At 43.9% G+C, this 20,000-nt stretch overlaps 2 protein-coding genes and 1 long non-coding RNA gene across 3 annotated transcripts in view; 1 reads left to right on the top strand and 2 right to left on the bottom strand.

Annotated features, from left to right (window-relative positions):
- Positions 1 to 1,532, bottom strand: part of LOC122130559 — a 3,864-nt gene extending 2,332 nt beyond the window's left edge. Inside the window, exons 1-5 of the long non-coding RNA XR_006151920.1 lie at positions 1,461 to 1,532; positions 1,143 to 1,184; positions 953 to 964; positions 609 to 641; positions 278 to 310 (exon numbers count right to left, since the gene is read on the bottom strand). This is a non-coding gene — a long non-coding RNA (uncharacterized LOC122130559). The remainder of the gene's footprint in view (positions 1 to 277; positions 311 to 608; positions 642 to 952; positions 965 to 1,142; positions 1,185 to 1,460) is intronic.
- A 5,504-nt stretch (positions 1,533 to 7,036) lies between these two features.
- Positions 7,037 to 9,189, bottom strand: LOC122130558 (cystatin-B-like). Its single transcript, XM_042705268.1, has 3 exons — positions 9,012 to 9,189; positions 7,719 to 7,821; positions 7,037 to 7,359 (listed from the first exon to the last, which is right to left on the bottom strand). Exons 1-3 carry the CDS (start codon positions 9,081 to 9,083, stop codon positions 7,232 to 7,234), a joined length of 303 nt encoding a protein of 100 aa, XP_042561202.1. The 5' UTR covers positions 9,084 to 9,189; the 3' UTR covers positions 7,037 to 7,231.
- Positions 9,190 to 14,805: 5,616 nt separating this feature from the next.
- LOC122130557 (thiosulfate:glutathione sulfurtransferase-like) overlaps positions 14,806 to 20,000 on the top strand; it is a 20,379-nt gene continuing 15,184 nt past the window's right edge. Inside the window, exon 1 of the mRNA XM_042705267.1 lies at positions 14,806 to 15,114. Coding sequence (XP_042561201.1) covers positions 14,964 to 15,114 — 151 coding nt within the window. The 5' untranslated portion in view covers positions 14,806 to 14,963. The remainder of the gene's footprint in view (positions 15,115 to 20,000) is intronic.

Here is a 20,000-nt window from a genome sequence, read left to right as displayed (position 1 = left end):
ACTACTCGTGTCTACTATTTATTAATAAAGACTATTTTTATACTTTCACCAAAAACTGGCAATAGTGTTATTGAGTTCCCCTTGCTCTGACATAATTTAGCCCACTTCAAGGGGTGGCGTAGTCGACAGTACCCGAGAGGGTGCTACATATAAAAACATCCCTCAGAAAGTGGCCAATTGTTGCATAGTGTTGCTTTAAACACACAGACACACACACACGCACACGCACACACGCAGACACACACACACACACAGACATTACACCTGCATCACTTACCAGTTCGGCACACACCATTAGCAATTCCTTTGCCTGAGACAGAGAGAGGGAGAGAGAGAGAGAGAGAGAGAGAGAGAAGAGGGAAGAGAGAAGAGAGAGAGGAAAAGAGGGAGAGGGAAGAGAGAGAGAAAGAGAGAGAGAGAGAGAGACCAAAAAAAAATATCTTGACATATAATGGCAGCAAAGATGAACAGACTTGATTTCTGGATAGACTGAGAGAGACAGAGAGAGAGAGAGGCGGAGATAGATATATAGAGAGAGGGAGAGAGACAGAGAGAGAGAGACAGAGAGGGAGAGAGAGAGTAGTGTGTCATGATAGACTGCTACTCACCAACATCCACCACCTTATGCAACCAGTTCATGACTACGGACAGAATGAAGTGACAAACAGTGAAACAGCCAATCACAGCTCACCCTCGCAGTACGGTATGTTTATATATATCTATATCAGACTAAAATAATGACACGATACAGTATGTTTAAATATATTTATATAAGGCTAAAATAATGACACGATACAGTATGTTTATATATATTTATATGACTAAAATAATGACACGGTACGCTATGTTTATATATATTTATATAAGACTAAAATAATGACACGATACAGTATGTTTAACAACATGTTTCATGTTTTCAGGCTTCATTAAAGTAAGTTTGTGAGCAACTGACCTTGAGTCGTTACTGAAGGGGAAAATAAGAATAAAGAATTAGTGTATATTATCACACATGACAGCATTAGTGTATTATTGGTTATATTATTATCACACGTCAGCATTAGTGCATTATTGATTATATTATCACACATTTTGAATGTTAAAACTCACATGATCTCCTCCCCTCTGTGTAAGTCTGCTCTTACCTCGCACATGTTCCCGCACAATGTTGTCCTCTACGATTGTGGCTAAAAAGACAAAGGTTCTTGTGTTTAGTCAGGTCTGGACTGGACACACACACACACACACACACACACACACACACACACACACACACGCCATCAGTGAAGAGTAAAGAATCAGAATCAGATTTTATGAATATGATTCCGCTGATTCTGAGCAACTCCTACGGCAGTACCACATTCAGCCAGCAGGTAGCAGAAAAGAGAGAGGTTCGCTGAATACACACAAACAATGTAAAAGATATGAGAGAAAATAAGCAAGAGAGGGAGAGAGAAACTCACACAGGTCTATGGAGTTCGTCCCTTGGTTCACAGGGTTTAATATTCCAGCTAGGCAAAACACACACACACACAGTCACACAGGGATGAGATGAGTTTAACACACACACACACACACACACACACACACAGACACACACACACACACACACACTCACACACAGGGATGAGATGAGTGAACATGAACAGATTTTAAATGATTGATATATGGAGCTAAAAATGGAGTGACAGGACTAATACATTTACTGACAGATGTTCATAACAGAAACACACACACACACACACACACAAACAAACACACGTACACACACACACATGCACACATACACACACACACACACGTACACACACACGTACACACACACACACACACGTTCACACACACACACACACACACACACATAGTAACGCTGGGGCAGCGTGGGCCATTGCCCCACCGGAAAGGGAGGGACAGCGGAGAGCAGCATTTCACAGAGCAAGCACACAGACAGAAAAACACACAAATCAAATTACTCCAAAACAAGACTATAATGCTTGTGAGTCAAGTTTATTCACACACATATTCACGCTACTTTGCATAAAAATATATATATTTGTATTTTGCCGCGAAGTACGAATGTATTGAGCTTTCTGCACAACAGCGTCATCTGGATCTGGTGGGGCAGTACCCCACCTGCCCCTAATGTAGAAACGCCACTGCACACACACGTACACACGAACACACACACACACACGTACACACACACACACACTCACACACACACACACACACACACACACACACACACACACACACACACACACACACACACACACGTACACACACACCCACACTTACACACACACACATACACACACGCACACACACGTACACATACACACACACATAGACACACACACACGCACGCACACAGACACACACAGACACGCACGCACGCGCGCACACACACACGTACACACCTGGCATGTTACTTCCTCTTCCCTTCTTTTTTGCTCGGCTTCCCTTTCGTTTGGCATCTGAGAAAACAGAGTGACAGAAAAAGGTGGACAGATATACAGACAGACAGTTATACAGACAGACAGAGAGACAGACAGACAGTTATACAGACAGACTGTCAGTAGTCCTGTATAACCCACTGTTGCACTCACGTGAATCCTGAAGAAACAGTAAGATGAGCAGCAGCACTAAAATGAGTCTCATCTCTTCTCTTCTCTTCTCTCTCTTCTCTCTTCCCTCTTCTCTCTCTTCCCTCTCCTCTCTCTTCCCTCTCTCTTCTCTCCCTTCTCTCTCCTCTCTCTCCTCTCTCTTCTCTCTTCTCTCTCTTCTCTCTTTTTACTCTCCTCTCTCTTCTCTCTCTTCTCTCTTCCCTCTCTGTGACTCATACAGATGTCCCTAGGCGTGGAGATATAAACAGAGCTCTCCCTCCCTCTTTCTCTCTTCTCTCTCTTCTTTCTTCTCTCTCTCCCTCTCTCTCTCTCTCTTCTCTTTCCCCTCCCTCTCTCTACCTCTCTCTCTCTTCTCTCTCTAACCCAGAGCTCTCCCTCCCTCTAATAAATATGTGTCTGGGTTCTAATGAATGTGTATCTGTGCTCTAACCCTATTCTTTAACTCCCTCTGTCTCATTGTGTGTGTGTGTGTGTGTGTGTGTGTGTGTGTGTGTGTGTATTAGTGTTCTGACTAATGAATGTTTTTCTGGGACAGAGGTTCTAACCCTATTCTTTACCTTTCTCTGTCTTAAACCCCTGATTCCAGCACACCCACCCATTTCAGAGGCTGTAGCCTGTAAAGTGACATTTAGTTCTGGTGGGGGGAAAGGAAGGAGAGAGATACTCAAAAAGTCATGAGATATATGTGTGTGTGTGTGTGTGTGTGTGTGTGTGTGTGACCCCCACCTGACTTGGACTCTTATCCCGCCCTGTGACGGACCGAGCCTCGGTTGCCGTCAACATGTGTGGGTTTGGCCCGAAAAGCTCAGAGACAGAGTGAGGGTTTAACTTTAAGGTTTATTACGCTTCCAATATTCTGGAGAACTGCTAAGCCTCTCAATAGGCAGAGGACAAAAAGCAGCAGTCTCCAGGAATATCACCTGCTCAGCCTCTAAATGGGGTAGAGGACAACATGCAGCAGTACAATCAAAAGGTTCACATAAATGCACATACCTGACAAGACTTGACTAACCGAACTAGACAGAACAATGAACATATATACACCTGGCGGCCAGCACCATTTTCACACACGGGGGGTAGACACAAAGACAAGACAGACTCCGAGACACGAACATAGCATTTCCTCACAATCATAAAACAAAGAGATAACTATGTAATAAATAATGTCTGAAAGGTTTGTAAAACCAACCCCTTTATCCGGGTGGGCCTGGCCCAGACCATTTTTTGTGTCCCCTCTGCCGTCTAGGCAATTAGCAGTCTCCATGAGGTGGATCCAATTTGTAATCAGTGGTATGAGTGTTTGTGTGTGCGTGTGTGTGCAAACCATGTCTGTTTGGGTCGCTAGTGGTTGCAAAAGATGGGGGCAGAAAGGGTGCAGTTCATGTGCGGTCCCACACGACCGTCCACAACGCCCCCACGCCTTAAGTCTGTGTTACATTAACACACATGACATTAACATTACATTGCAACATGCACTCTCCAGTGAGGCTCCTTCCAGTTTCTGGATCTGGATGTCTCTCTGCTTCACTGTCTCAATCAGGTAGCTGTAGGGCTGCTGGGCCTGCTGGAGAAGCTGATTGGCTGCCTCCAGCTCTTTTGACATCTTTGCCAGTCTGGGTGCTCTGCTTTTCCAGGTATCTCCGTAGGTGTGTGTTCTGTTTCTCCAGCTGCAGGACCCTCCTAGCAAGGTGAACACTCTGCTTGAGTCGCCGTTTGGCGGTGGTGGCACATTAGCGCCGTAGCACCTCTCAGCCTCCTTCTCGCTGGCATCTCTGCAGCTTGCATGGTGACGTCGTCCAGCTCCTGCTCCAGCCTCTCGTAGGTCTCCAGTTTGACCTGCTGCTCGCTGCCCTGAGCCTGGAGCTCCACCACACGCTTCTCTGAAGACGACTGCAGCTCATAAAACTCCTTAAGTCAGAACCTTTCTTCTGTGTTTCTCACACTCCATCTGACACAGGCTGAGGGAGCGGGCCGTCTCCCTCCTGCACCATCTGAGCGCGCTCAGACTCAAAGTCTTCAGCTTTAGCTGGCTTGACAGCTCTGGCCACACGACTGTCTGATCCACCTGGAGCTGCCTCAGCTGGTCAGCAGCTGGTGTGTTTGGCCTGCATCTCCTTCTCAGCGTTCACAGCCCTCTCCTTCTCCAGCACAGCACTGTCCCTCATCTTCCACAAACTCCGGTTCTCCCGCTCATACATCTCCTTAGAGGCGCGCTGCAGACTCTCCATCTCCTGGTCGGTCTTCAGGCGGATGTGCTCCAGCTCATCCCGCAGCTTACTCTCATACTCAAGTCTATGAAGTGGTCTCTGGATGAGGTATCTGTCGTAGGCCTCATCGCGTGCTCGCTTGTGCATCCTCCATGCTGCGAGTGCAGGCGCTCCAGGCGTCCTCGCGCGTGGGCACAGCGCACGTTCCAGCTCCATGTTCTGCCTTGTTCAGATACTCCTTGTCTTCTCGTCAGTGTTCTTCTTGGCGTTTCCTAACACCCTTCTTATACCTCTGCTCGGCATTGGTGTCTTTGTCCACATCCCCCTCTTCAGCGAGGTCGTCGTGGGCATCACCGGTTTGTCATCTACCTCTGCTGTCGAAAGTCGTCTTCCCCAGACTCTTCCTTAGCCTTCACCATACCAGCTTCCTTTGCTGGCGCTGCAGGGGTGGCATTTGGCTGGAGCTGCCTGTTTAGGCGGAGGGACTTCTTCCTCTGACTCATCATGGTCAAGTTCACCACCTTCTTCGTTCATGGCAGTAAGCATTTGAGTTACCTTCGGTCCCTCGGGCCCTCTGGGTCAGCTTCTTCCACGACCTCCTCTAAGTCCACATCAACGAATTCGGCCCGATGCCTGTCTGCAGAGCTCCAGCAGGGCTCCCTGCAGTGTCCGCTGCCGCCTGCAAGATGGTGGCCACACCTCCTCCATCGCCGGATCCACAGTCCACATCTTCTCACTTTTTTTTTTTAAGATTTATTTTGGGCTTTTGTGCCTTTAATCGATAGTGCAGTGTAAGAGTGGACAGGAAATGAGAGGGAGAAGAGGTGGGGAGTGGGACAGGAGAAATGACATCGGGCCGGATTCGAACCCGTGTCCTACCATGGGCGTCAAGCCCAAAATGTGGTCGGGGCTACTGCTTGCGCCACAGTGCCCCCACATCTTCTCTCATTCAGGCTGGGTCAATGTGCCCGCATTGAGTCCACCATACAGTGGGTACGGAAAGTAATTCAGACCCCTTTACATTTTCAACTCTTTGTTTCATTGCAGCCATTTGCTCAAATCGAAAAAGTTCTTTTTTTCTCACATATGTACACTCAGCAACCCATCTTGACAGAAAAAAAACAGAAATTTAGACATTTTTGCAAATGTATTAAAATAAAAACTGAAATATCACATGGTCATAAGTATCAGACCCTACGTGGCAGCCCAGCTCTCAGAGGACGCATCAAGGGAATTCCTCAAAGGCAGGTTCTTTATTAAGTCTTGAAATCACCAACAAAGGTACTGAAACATACGTAACAGGACACGGGGTCAACCCTCCGGCTTTTTTGCACCTAGAGCCACCCCTACACTAAACACACACACACACTAAACACACACAGGACACTAAACACACAGTGTAGAGCAACTAAAACACACACACAAACACACACACACACTAAACACACAGTAGAGCACTAAACACACAGTAGAGCACTAAACACACACACAAACACACACACACACACTAAACACACAGTAGAGCACTAAACACACACACACACACACACACTAAACACACAGTAGCATGTAGATGGTGGGGTCCAGGGACAACAGATCATTAAAGATGAAGGCATGGTAATGATAACCTAACAGCCAGACACACCACACACACACACCACAGTAGATCAGCACAACACACACACACTAAACACACCAGTAAGAGCACACACACACACACACACACAGTAGAGCACCCTACACTAAACACACACACACACACACACACACAACACAGTAGGCACCCCTACACTAAACACACACACACACACTGCTGGTGATTACGCTCCAGTCTCTGCTGCTGTCAGGTGTGGAGGTGTCTGTGGCTGCAGTCAGTACCGGGCCCTTCCTGTCAGGGGTGGAAGAGCCACCATAGGAAACGCCACCCAGCTCAGCCACCAGAGGGCAGTAGAGAGCCACCAGTCACAGACACACCCAACAGCCTGGAGACAAACAGACGACAAACAGACAGAGAAGACACACAGACACACACACACACACTTACACAAACACACACACACTTACACAAACATAGACATAGAAGCTATGTACAGCCTCCCCTACCCACTGTTTGCAAGTTGCTATGGCGACATCCCAAACCATCAAACACAGAGTGCCAGTGGCCCCGTGATTCACACACACTTTTAATCATGGGACACACATGAGTTTTTCATCAACCGTGATTTTATTTCATTTAAAAAAAAACGTGTGTGTGGTGTGTTAGAAGTAGCTGATGGGGTCCTGGTGTGCCTTGGCGGTCTGGATGTGGTGTGTGTGTGTGTGCGTGCGTGTGTTACAAGTAGCTGATGGGGTCCTGGTGTGCCTTGGCGGTCTGGATGTGTGTGTGTGTGTGCGTGTGTGTTAGAAGTAGCTGATGGGGTCCTGGTGTGCCTTGGCGGTCTGGATGCTGTGCAGCTCTTTCTTCAGGCCGGCGTGAGGAAGACTCTGGAACACTCGCATGTGGATGTGATCGTCCCGCCAACGTGCACCTGGGGGGGTAAAGAGAGAGAGGAATGATGGTGGTTTATTGGCCTGCTGGTGAACACACACTCACACACTCACTCACTCACTCACTCACTCACTCACTCACTCACTCACAGACAGGTGTAAAAAGAGAGAGGAATGATGGTGGTTTATTGGCCTGCTGGTGAATACACACACACGCGCAATAATGCGCCTGCGCTCACTACCACACACTCTCTCTCTCTCTCACTGAGTGAGGTGTGTGTGTATGTCATATCTATACACTCACACATGAACCATCTTGATAACCCAACCATAAATATGGGCAGCTCCAGAGCAAGAAGGACAAGGACACACACACACACACACACACACACACACACACACTTGATGAAGAAGTTGGTACCAGCCACCACTTGGGATGTGTACTGCTTGGCTGTAAAGACATCATACTTCTGTCCAGCTTTCTCTTCAGCATGAGGTTTCATCTGCCAGAGTCAAACAAGAGATGGAGAGACAGAGAGGGAGAGAGAGAGAGAGAAAATACACAATGATGAGAGGAGAGAGAGAGAATACACAATGATGAGAGAGAGTCTGATAAGAGGAAATGAAAAGAACTGATTGAAGCAAAAGCATCACTTCTACTCTCGGTCACAAGGCGTTGGGTGAGTGTGTGTGTGTGTGTGTGTATGCAAGGCGTTGGGTGTGTGAGGATGTATACCGCAGATGGCAGGTCTACATGTATGGGGAGTGTATGTGTGTGTATGTATTCATGAAACTCTTGAACAAACTCACACCCCATTCTTTGATACCTGTAACCATCTTGCCCACACACGCTGCATGTATGTGTATGTGTGTGTGTGTGTGTGTGTGTGTGTGTGGAAGACAAGTGCCTCTAAAAACAGGAGGTTGGTGTGTTGACAGATAAGGGGAAAGGACACACACACACACACACACACACACACAACACACACACACACACACACACACACACACACACACACCTTAAGCTAAAATGTGGAGCAGAATAATCTCTTGAGCTCTATGATTCATGATGATGAAACAGAGACTGTGTGTGTGTGTGTGTGTGTGTGCGTGTGTGTGTGTGTGTGTGAGAGAGAGAGAGAGAGACAGGCAGCACATTACTGAATCATTTTTGCTGAATCGATCAATAAGTCAAATGCAAATCAGTCAAATATATCAGACTTGCAGAACCTAAGAAATGGGGAACTGTCTTGTCCATTCCGCCTGGACCATGGAATCAATGTTAGTCGACCTGCTGACTGGTTCATCAAGATGCTGCCAATCAATTAATCTTTATTTTGTAGTTATTCGCTTATTCGGGACATTCTTCGTCGAGTTGATCCTGCCTTTAGACCGCAAAGGGACGTTTCCTGATATTCTGTTTCATTGAACATGGTCAAAACGTCATGTTCTTTTTCTCGCTGAAAACTCTTACAAACAACAAAACAAAACGTTGAACAAAGTAACTAGTTTCTCTATCATCCCGACCCTCGATCTATGTTTATTTAGTATCTATTTTAGCGCGTATTATGTGAATTATTATAAGCCTATAAAGCCACAGAACGCAAGCGAATACAGAAAGAATGCTGCGCAGAGCCGAACTTCGCCATTCAGTTCAAGAGAGGCACACACACACACACACACACACACTCACCTCGTCACAGATCGCCTGGATCTCCGGAGTGGCTTCTTTCGCCTCGCTGGTTCCCCCGCACATCATAGGCATTTTCGGGCAAATGTACGTGATTTCAAGGCTAAAGAATCAACAAATACTGTAAACGGAACAGAGTGGTGACAACCAAATGTCCGCTTCCGTGTTTATGTACGCTCCAAAATGCATGTGACCGTGAGTCATTGGTTCAGACGATACCATTATATCAGAGGTACAGCTGTGTTGGACGGAAAATTGGTGATTTTCCTGTACAACGTTTCTAAATCTCCAAAACCAAAATCAAGATTTCATGTTGATGTTATGGAAGGGTTTTTTATTCCAATGATGTATTATACGTGGTGATAAGAGTACACAACCATTTTTATTGAAACTGAACATCCCTCCCAAAGGAATAGTAGATCTAACCACAGGCGTGGATGACGATCAATCCACGGCCTGAATAGTACTGTAATCCCGCCCATTTTAGATAGATAGATAGATGGATACTTTATTAATCCCGAGGGAAATTTAGGTCATCGAGTAGCTTATACACTTAACTTAACTCACAAACATACATACACAAATCACAGTAGAATCACAGTAAAACAATACACATAGGGAGAACATGTTCACAGGGAGTAGGGTGTATACAGATATTATACAGATATTACAGTGTGCATTGATTGTGTCAGTGTTGATGTCCACGAGGAAAGTAGTGCAAAGAGTGCAGGGAGATAGTGTTCATGTGCTTGTGTGGATAGTGCAAAGATAGAGTACTTGTGCTTGTGTGTGTGAGGATAGTGCAAAGTGATATAAATAGTACAGTCTGTGCAATGGGCTAGTATAGCCAGTAAAAAGAGTAAAAAGATGGACAGTGGGATGGAAAAATAAAGAGCTGAGAAGAGGAGGGGAGACTGAGGTAGACTCATGCAGAGAAGTCCATCTCCCTCCCCCTCCCCTTCTGCGTGGCGTTGTAAAGTTGTATTGCCCTGGGGACAAAGGACTTTCTCAGCCTGTCCGATGAGCATGACAGTGACAGGAGTCTGCCACTGAAAATGCTCCTCTGTCCGTTAAGAGTACTGTGTAGTGGGTGGTGGTCATTGTCCAAGATGGTCAGCAGCCTACTCAATGTCCTTTTTAAGAATGCTTCTAGTAGCAGATTGATGCATGGAAAGGCCAGTTGATCTATGTCGCCCATTCCATACTCAGGCCATTCAGCGTGCTTTACATAAATAAAGAAAATGGAATATCCAGGATATATATAAACATAGTCCTTAAGAGTGAAAAACAATAAAAAAATATAATTTTAAGAAAGTACATAAAGTAGAATAAACACATAGTGGAAGTAGCCCCTGCTATGTGTTTATCTATTTCGGAACACTGACTTAGCCCAGCCGGGAGGGACAAGAGGTCTACTTCCAGAGTTAAAGTGCAGTGAGACAGAATTAAAGTGCAGTAAGACAGAATTAAAGTGCAGTGAGACAGAATTAAAGTGCAGTGAGACAGTTGAAGTTAAAGTGCAGTAAGACAGAATTAAAGTGCAGTAAGACAGAATTAAAGTGCAGTGAGACAGAATTAAAGTGCAGTGAGACAGAATTAAAGTGCAATGAGACAGAGTTAAAGTGCAGTGAGACAGAATTAAAGTGCAGTGAGACAGAATTAAAGTGCAGTGAGACAGTTGAAGTTAAAGTGCAGTAAGACAGAGTTAAAGTGCAGTGAGACAGAATTAAAGTGCAGTGAGACAGTTGAAGTTAAAGTGCAGTAAGACAGATTTAAAGTGCAGTAAGACAGAATTAAAGTGCAGTAAGACAGAATTAAAGTGCAGTAAGACAGATTTCACACACACACACACACACACACACACACACACACACACGCAGACAGTTAAAGTGCAGTAAGACAGAATTAAAGTGCAGTGAGACAGAATTAAAGTGCAGTAAGACAGATTTAAAGTGCAGTAAGACAGTTAAAGTGCAGTGAGACAGAATTAAAGTGCAGTAAAACAGATTTAAAGTGCAGCAGTTAGACATATTTAAAGTGCAGTAAGACTAAGAGTAAGAATAGAGACTCATTTTGGGAGCTCATAGGAAAAGAGAAATGTTTTTAACATGGTTTTAAAATAGCTACATTTGGGGCACATTTAAGAGATTCTGGAGGTTTGTTCCTGTTGGATGCAGTTTAGCAGTTTAGCTGCACACACACACACACACACACACACACACACACACACACACACACACACACACACACACACACACATGTTCACCGTGTTTAGTTTGGACTCTGGGTTTCACTAGCTGACCTGAGTCCATGGATCTAAGAGCCTTTGTCTCGTTATATTCTTTAAACAAATCAGATGTGTATTTTGGGCCTAAACCATTCAGAGATTCATAGACTAGTAGCTACACAGCAACAATCCATTCTATTACTAGCTGAGAGCCAGTGGTAAGATGTTAGAACTGGAGTAATGTGCTCTCTTCTCTTGGACCTGGAGACTCTGTCCAGCTTTCTCTTCAGCATGAGGCTTCATCTGCCAGAGTCAAACAAGAGGTGGAGAGACAGAGAGCGAGAGAGAGAGAGAGAGAGGGGGGGGGGGGGGAGAGAGAGAGAGAGAGAGAATACACAATGATGAGAGGAGAGAGAGAGAATACACAATGATGAGAGAGAGAGATAGAAGAAAATGAAAATAACTGATTGAGCAAAAAGCATCACTTCTACTCTCTGTCACAAGGCGTTGGGTGTGTGTGTGTTTGTGTGTGTGTGTGCAAGGCGGGTGGGTGTGTGTGTGTGTGCAAGGCGTTGGGTGTGTGAGGGTGCATACCGCAGGTCTACATGTATGGGGAGTGTATGTGTGTGTATATCCATGAAACTCTTGAACAAAATCCCACCCCATTCTTTGGATACCTGTAACCATCTTGCCCACACACACCGCTGGTCTATGTGTGTGTGTATGTGTGTGTGTGTGTGTGTGTGTGTGTGTGTGTGTGTGTGTGTGTGTGTGATTCCACTGAAAAGACAAGTGCCTCTAAAAACAGTAGGTTGGTGTGTTGACATATAAGGGGAAAGGACACACACACACCTTAAGCTAGAATGTGGAGCAGAATAATCTCTTGAGCTCTATGATTCATTATAAGCAAGACAGGTAGACAAACAGAGAGTATGTGTGTGTGTGTGTGTGTGTGTTTGTGTGAGAGAGAGAGACAGGCAGCACATTACTGAATCATTCTTGCTGAATCGATCAATCAGTCACATGCAAATCAGTCAAATATATCAGACTTGCAGAACCTAAGAAATGGGGAACTGTCTTGTCCATTCCGCCTGGACCATGGAATCAATGTTAGTCGACCTGCTGACTGGTTTATCAAGATGCTGCCAATCGATTAAACACATTTTGTAGTTATTCGCTTATTCAGGAAAAGGTGATAGAGATAAGAACACCAGCAGGGGGTGGGAACGTGGAACCACATGGAACAATGCAGTTCTTGAATGTGGTTAGAGGCACAATGAAACAGCCACGGGCCCACACCTAATGAGGAATATCAACTAGAAAGGCCATCTATGTTTTTACCATTCAAAGATTCACGTCCGGCCATACAATCTGCAGGTTTCACTGTTATGTTAATAAACATGAATATGAGTTTAAAAAAATCATACTAGAGATATTATTCCACATCATTATAAAATTATTTTAGTTTTATTTTTAACAAAGTGAGGGGGTGCAGTGAATACAGTGGGGGCACTAACGTGTGATCTAGAGTTCTAGAGTTCTACATGTGGTCTGTGCCACAGTGAGTAGACTTCTAGAGTTCTACATGTGGTCTGTGCCACAGTGAGTAGAGTTCTAGAGTTCTACATGTGGTCTGTGCAAAAGAGACGATCTGACTCCATATTCTCTGATTATGTGTTATGTTGTTTCTCACTTCTGCTTCTCCCTCTCACGACACTGTGTGTCTGTGTGTCTGTGTGTCTGTGTGTCTGTGTGTGTGTGTGTCTGTGTGTGTGTGTGTGTGTGTGTGTGTCTGTGTGTGTCTGTGTGTGTGTGTGTGTGTGTGTGTGTTTGTGTGTCTGTGTCTGTGTTTGTGTGTGTGTGTGTGTGTGTGTGTGTCTGTGTCTGTGTTTGTGTGTGTGTGAGTGTGTGTGCGTGTGCATGTGCATCTATGTGTGTGTGTGTGAGTGGGGTGCGTGTGCATCTGTGTGTGTGTGTGTGTGTGTGTGTGTGTGTGTGTGTGTGTGTGTGGTGTGCGTGTGCATCTCTGTGTGTGTGTGTGTGTGTGTGTGTGTGAGTTTCACTCTTGTGATTTTGATGACACATGTGTTAGGTTAGTATAAGGCATGTGACTCAGGGCTTTGTGCACCCCCCCCCGCCCACAAACACACACACACACACACACACACACACACACTCCTTTGAGTAAATTCAGAGTGGACACTGATGAGTAAGAGATCAGCTACTCAACAAACATTCATGGACACACACACACACACAAACACACACTCACACATATACACTGCTGTTTGCATTTACATTTACATTTAGTCATTTAGCAGACGCTTTTGTCCAAAGCGACGTACAAGGGAGAGAATATTCAAGCTACGAGCAATGGTGTTGTTGTGTAAGCTAAGTCAAGTCAAGTCAAAGTGTTTATTGTCACATGACCAAATTGCTTCAGTGCAGCGAAATTCTTAAGACTTGGCAGGCAACATCTACGCAGTAGACGGCATACAAGATACAAAAATAACATATAACAAAAATAACATATAACATTATAACATATAACAAGTAACAACAATTTAAAAATAAAAGAAGGGCTAGCAGCAGTTTACAGGGTGAAGGAGTGAGGAATATTAAATTAAATTAAATAATATGCATATATATGTAGTAAGTGTAGTTGTATGAGTGGGAGAGCAGAAAGTAAATGGTGTTGACTACTGTTCAGTGGGTCAGTGTTGCTGATTATATATTAACATACTAAAAGGACAAGACTGTGTGTGAACATACTAAAAGGACAGGACTGTGTGTGTGTGTGTGTGTGTGTGTGTGTGTGTGTGTGTGTGTGTGTGTGCGTGTGCGTGTGCGTGTGTGTGTGTGTGTGTGTGTGTGAAGATACTAAAAGGACAGGACTGTGTGTGAACATACTAAAAGGACAGCTAGAGGAAAGTTTTGCTGAGAATTAGAATTGAGGACAAACTTTTAAACATCATTTATTCATTTCCCTTCTGCTCACACAGCCCACACTCCTATGTCTCTCACTTCTGTGCGTGTGCGTGAGCGTGTGCGTGTGTGTGTGTGCGAATCCCTATCCGTCCAAGGCTTGGTCTCCCCCTGCTGGTTGTACTCGCGTATTGCACTATGTCTTCAATATAGAAGCCTCTCGCTGAAACTACATGTTTAAATACCGGTATGCACCTTTGTTTTACGTGACAACACAAACATTTTCTCTGTGTATGTTTGGTACTCGTGATCTGTTGAAACTCCCTGTACCTTTTTGTCCAGAATCACCCACAAGCTTGTCACTGATGTTTGTGGGCTATGTGTTTATCTGGCTGTATTTACGAGGCCATTTTTTTTTTTACATTTTTAACGAACAACACGTCCGTCAGTCAAACTATGAGTGGGAGATTCACGGAGACAACCTGTGGAAGGAGTAGCTTTGTTTACGACTCGTCTTATTCGCTGTAATGAAAAAGACTACAATACTGGGCTAAGGACAAGGCGAGTACCATCACAGACTTTGGTGTGTGTGATTATTTATTTATTTGAGTGTGTGTATGTTTGTGTCTATGAAAGTCACCGATTCATGCCATCATGCACGTAGCGGGAAGCCTGATGACGGAATGACGCAAGGGGCTGTTCATTCTTGGGCGGTATTGATAGGAGAGTTTGAGAGAGTCCAGTCCAGATCGGTCCCAGGCTTTGGTTGAAAGAAGTGAAGTATCTTAACTTTAGATGTTACAATGACAATCACCGTATGCTTACTGCTGACCTTATTAATCTTTACGACCCAAAATGGCGTCAACAGTAAACATGAGCAGGGAGGTGAGTTCTGTGACGCGAAACCGCAAAGTTTATGTCAAGGGGACTCCGACTTGAAAACATCTTCCACAGGTAGGCCCTGAACGAACTTTTTAAGTGGTGTTTTGTCAGGAGAAGGTAGTGCAGTTAATTACAAGGCACGGAGAGCCAGGCTAGTGAAAATGTCATGTTTTAATTTGATAGAAACCAGGCATTAAATAACAAAATAGATATTCCCAAATAATTGTCTACATGGTTCTGTTGGGCAGTGGCGGTTGTACACGGAGGCCTGGGGTGTGTCTAACCCTAAAGGCCCATTTAAGCGCCGCCATATTTGTGTCCAACACGGACACAGTAGTCTAGCTGTGCGTCGGTCACAACCCACAGAAAGTTCAAATGCCCGGAATATGTTGTGCTGTTGGATGCGACAACTGTCGCCAAAGAAACCCAAATATACAATTTCGTTCTATTCCAAAAGATTTAGGGAATGACTGACCTGTTAAGTAAAATGCAGCACGTTGATACAATCGTGAATAATGACTGTCTTATTAAAGCTAAACTCTCCTGAGCAAGCTAGAGTGCTAATAGCTAGCGAGCTGTTTTGCCATTTACTAGAGGCTTTAGCTACAACTCGTTAGCCCATATTGGCACTCTTAACCACCACTTAAATAACACGGTTGATAATCGCTGTTTGAATTACTTACATGACCTGTGATCACATACATATTTTTTGTCTCCAGATGCCATATCTTGGTGTCGTTCACTCATCCTGCAACTGCATATTGATAGGCATTTGTACTCTTGAAATCTCCGGTGTATGGGGATGGATTATGTACAACAGGGGTTTTCAACTGGTTTTGTCCCAGGGACCACCATTCTGACAAGAAAGTAATCCGCGGCCCACTAATGTGCCAGTGATTCCCAAAATATTTTACAGTCCCATACCCTTATTTTTCATGTTTGTAAGCGCCGCCACGCCCCCTCCCCCGCACACATATTCTGCCTATAACGCTCATAGACATATATGATAACATATGTCAAATGATCAGGGTACGTCACTAACCACCGCTGCCACGCCCCCCCCCCCCCCCCCCCCGCGCTATTCTGCCTATAGCACTTGTCAGTGTAATTTATTCGCTGAATATGGGTCTGCATCAGTATTGTGGGCAATGCGACTTGGCTATTCAGAATATTTGGATTGACATAAATATCGGTGCCGATACTTCGTTAAAATACTCGTACTCGTACTCGTTTGTGAATTGACCGATCGCCAGGGCCCCGCCCCCTTAGTTACTGTTGCTATGTCCGACACAATTCCCGGAACTGTCAAGCCAAAAGCCATGGCGAGTACGGGGACAAGCGCTATAGCTGTCAGTGTGAGTGATGATTTTTGGAGTAATACCTCCACGATATCCTCCAGATCAAGGCTAAAGGGACTGCAATATGCAGTGGAAGGATATACCCAAAATATTAAGATCAACAACGAAGTGGACACAACAATAATCGAAGCAAATGCATACAGGTCTCAATAAAAAAAATGAGAAACCCCACGACCTCTTCATTAAATACAAACAGCACAGCCTTGTAGACTAGTCATGTTATTTCACCACTGGGTAAGATCTGTATATAATATTTCAAGCTAGCTAATAACCTACAACGATTCTTTATTCTTATTATTTATTCCGTCTCTGGCGAGAGACTCTGGAGGTAGCTAGCTAGGATGGTGACAATCTAGAGAACAGTACAGTAACGTGCCAGTGTGGATAGCTGCTAGTAACGTTATTGTTCAAGGGATGTGTGTGCATGTTGCTGAAAGTATTTACAGTCACTGTAGTGATAACTTGCTTGTAAAATGATGATCCTGATGTAATGCTATGGCTTTGTATCAGATCGCCAGGTTATTGCTCTCAGGTTGTGCCTTATGCATACCTTGGGATACTCAGGAGTAGGTTGCCCATTCACAAAATGCTACAAAGATTAAAATAAAAAAAACTTCATAATGGCCTTTTGTTCAACATTGATACAGTATGTTAAGCTCGAGCTAGTCTCTCCAACTATAGTGTTAATGTTAAAATCAAAAATGTTAATGTTACCGTCTGTAAAATTGCAAGCTGAGCTATCCTAGCTAGCGATGTTAATGCTACGTCTGTAAAGTTGCACGCTGAGCTATCCTAGCTAGCGATAGCAAACGCCAGCAGCATAAATACAAAGTGTTAGATAAAAGTTCTGTTCAATGTTGTATAAAGCATAAATACAAAGTGTTCGTTAAAAGTTCTGTTCAATGCTGGCGTTTGCTATCGCTAGCTAGGATAGATCAGCGTGCAATTTTACAGACGGTAACATTAACATTTTGATTTTAACATTAACACTTTAGTTGGAGAGACTAGTTATGTACGTGTAGTGGTAATAATACAAGTTGTCATGAACCATAACTGTTTGGGGATGTTCTCTCAACTAGATAGTTAGTTATCATACCTAGCGATAGCGTAGTTCGCTAGATAGATAGCTATCTGCAAGCAGCTTCATTTACTTTGGAGCAGACATATGTGTGTTTTTCGGTATATTGAGTTGGGAGTGGGGTCTCCCACACTGTTTAATCCACCACCGGCACCTTTCCTCCTGTGTTTTGGGCTTTGGAAATGCGGGGGGAAAACGACGCATCCCTCTAATCTCTGTATCAGAGCTACAAGTCCCGTAGTCACACTGTTTCACCATGCTGCTCAGACCTCAAAGTTGTCGGACCTTTTTCTCTTAGTAGCGGTTGCTAAGGTATGATTGGATGAGGGCCGTTCTAGGGAGGAGTTTCGCGATCGGTCAATTGCCGATACCAAGCACCGATACCACTCGTCAGTATTTCACTGCATCAAACTGGCCGGTCTATGCTGACACAAAATGTGATGTATTGTCCTACCTGTCCTACCACTCTCTGCCAGACTAGTAAGTAGCTTATTTGCCGTCTTGTGTTGCATTTGCTTGATGTTTGACTGTGTTAGGAAAGTTTGTCATAGTGTCAAAGTATTTCAGTATACAGGTTTCGCTAAATTTAGCTGCTAGCATCTCGTTAGCGATTAGCAATTTCGTTGTGCTGCCTTAACGGCGATTTGGGCTCATTTTAAGATAAATGACGACGACAGGAGTAGGGCACAGTGTAAGATCTGCACTGCTACGATGTCTAGGGGCGGAAAGGAAAGTACTTTGTTTAACACAAGCAATTTGATTAAACATCTGAAGACACACCATAGTGCTAAGTACACCGAGTTCACTGATGCTATCGGCGCAAGACGAAGCAACCAATCTTAACTGACGTCTTGCAAAAGAAAAAAACGCGCACGCACACACAGAGAGAGAGGTAGAGAGAAAGACTGTGCCACATAGGTTAAGTGATTGATTGTGTACTTGAGCAGGAGATTCTTCTGATTCTTTTGTAACTGAAATGTGCTCTTGTGCTAATCCAGTAATAGTTCTGTTCACTTTTTGTTAAGCAGACTGTGTTGTTAACTATGCAGCAAATTGAATTGCCTTCATCTGGTTATATTTGCATTTTGTCTAATGTGATGATATTGTCTGTTTGAAGGCTTTTTTTGTGTGTTAAAACCAGAAAGCTCTATTTATTTTTGGCTTGGGATAGCCTTCTGTTAATTTTGTACTATAGGCTTGACATAATCTGGAGAGATAAAAATAAAATCTGCCTCCAAATTAATTGCACTTTTAAATTGCACTTTCATGGAGACCAAATCTAAGAAGTATCAGTATCGGTACTCGGTATCGGCAAGTACACAAATAAAAATACTCGTACTCGTATCGGTTTGTAAAAAAGTGGTATCGGTGCATCCCTAGTCTACGGGCCAAGGTATATGTATACAAATAAAAAAAGTCAATGGTGAACTGATCAACATAGGCTCATGTCGCGGACCCCCTGCAATGCCGTTGCGGAAGCTTTTGATTCTAACATTAGCTCTAACCCTTACACACATGCGGGACACATAGAACATGCAGCAAGCACATTTGCCTTCAAGCACCCTAGACTGCCTTTTAAGATCATAGTTTCAGACTTTCCTGTGGGAAACTCTGTTGATGCATCTGAAGGCAATGAGATTAAAATAATTTGAAATGATCATAACCATCTAACATTGCATATGCTTCTAAAATATGTACAACTTCACATCACAAATGTGTATGTTGAATACATAACACATTGATTAGGAATAGAAACCTAACACATTTTTAATATCAAATGATATAGTTTGATGGGCCTATAATCTACAGTCGTGCAGGTAATAATTTTTCATTGTACTGAGCAGAAAGCATTGCTGTTTTAGAAAGATACTCTCCCATCATTGAAGGAAAAGACATCCCGTCCCTGGGTGGGCTTGAAACGCCAACCTTTCTTTTAACAGCCGAACGCGCTAACCAATTGCGCCACAGAGACAGATGCCCCAGGTTGAAGACTGTGTTTAACTGAACCTCAAGGCGATGCGATATAGACTCCAAACTGTTTGTCGTTTGGAGTATGATATGCTGTTGCGAAAATGTTTTCCAGTTGGGTGTGTTCATGACGCAGACGTTTCTAGAACGATTGACCGGTCATCAACCGATCACACTGCTATGAATTGGTAACTGCTGTGTAACTTTGTTAGTGAGCTGTTTACCTTGTGGGTATTTTCATCCCTTACATATAAAGTGCAAACTTATTTTTCAGTTAAAATATATATATATATATATATATTACATTGTACAGTGTCATTTTCTCAGTAACTTAAAAAAAAATCCAATCAACAAAAAAAGCCAAATTTACTTTTATGTAGAAATAGAACCATGTATAGAGTTTTTTTCAATCTGGCTCTCATTGAATATTAGCTAGCTAATGATTTGATTGGCTAGTGCAGGGGTTTTCAACTGGTTTTGTCAGGCAATGCGACTTGGCTATTCAGAGTATTTAGATTGACATAAATATGTCTACGGGCCCAGGTATATGTATA

Source organism: Clupea harengus, unplaced genomic scaffold, assembly GCF_900700415.2.
Source record: "Clupea harengus unplaced genomic scaffold, Ch_v2.0.2, whole genome shotgun sequence".
NCBI lineage: Eukaryota > Metazoa > Chordata > Actinopteri > Clupeiformes > Clupeidae > Clupea > Clupea harengus.
Note: the sequence above shows the minus strand (reverse complement) of the source record. Positions and strands in the feature narration are given on the sequence as shown.

What these genes read in the sequence shown, in the direction of transcription:
- LOC122130558 (XM_042705268.1), bottom strand. Translation starts at nt 9,083, where the DNA reads ATGCCTATGATGTGCGGGGGAACCAGCGAGGCGAAAGAAGCCACTCCG. An exon ending in TCCAGGCGATCTGTGACGAG is followed by an intron (nt 7,822 to 9,011) that starts GTGAGTGTGTGT and finishes TGACTCTGGCAG; the next exon opens with ATGAAACCTCATGCTGAAGA. An exon ending in TACCAACTTCTTCATCAAGT is followed by an intron (nt 7,360 to 7,718) that starts GTGTGTGTGTGT and finishes TTACCCCCCCAG; the next exon opens with GTGCACGTTGGCGGGACGAT.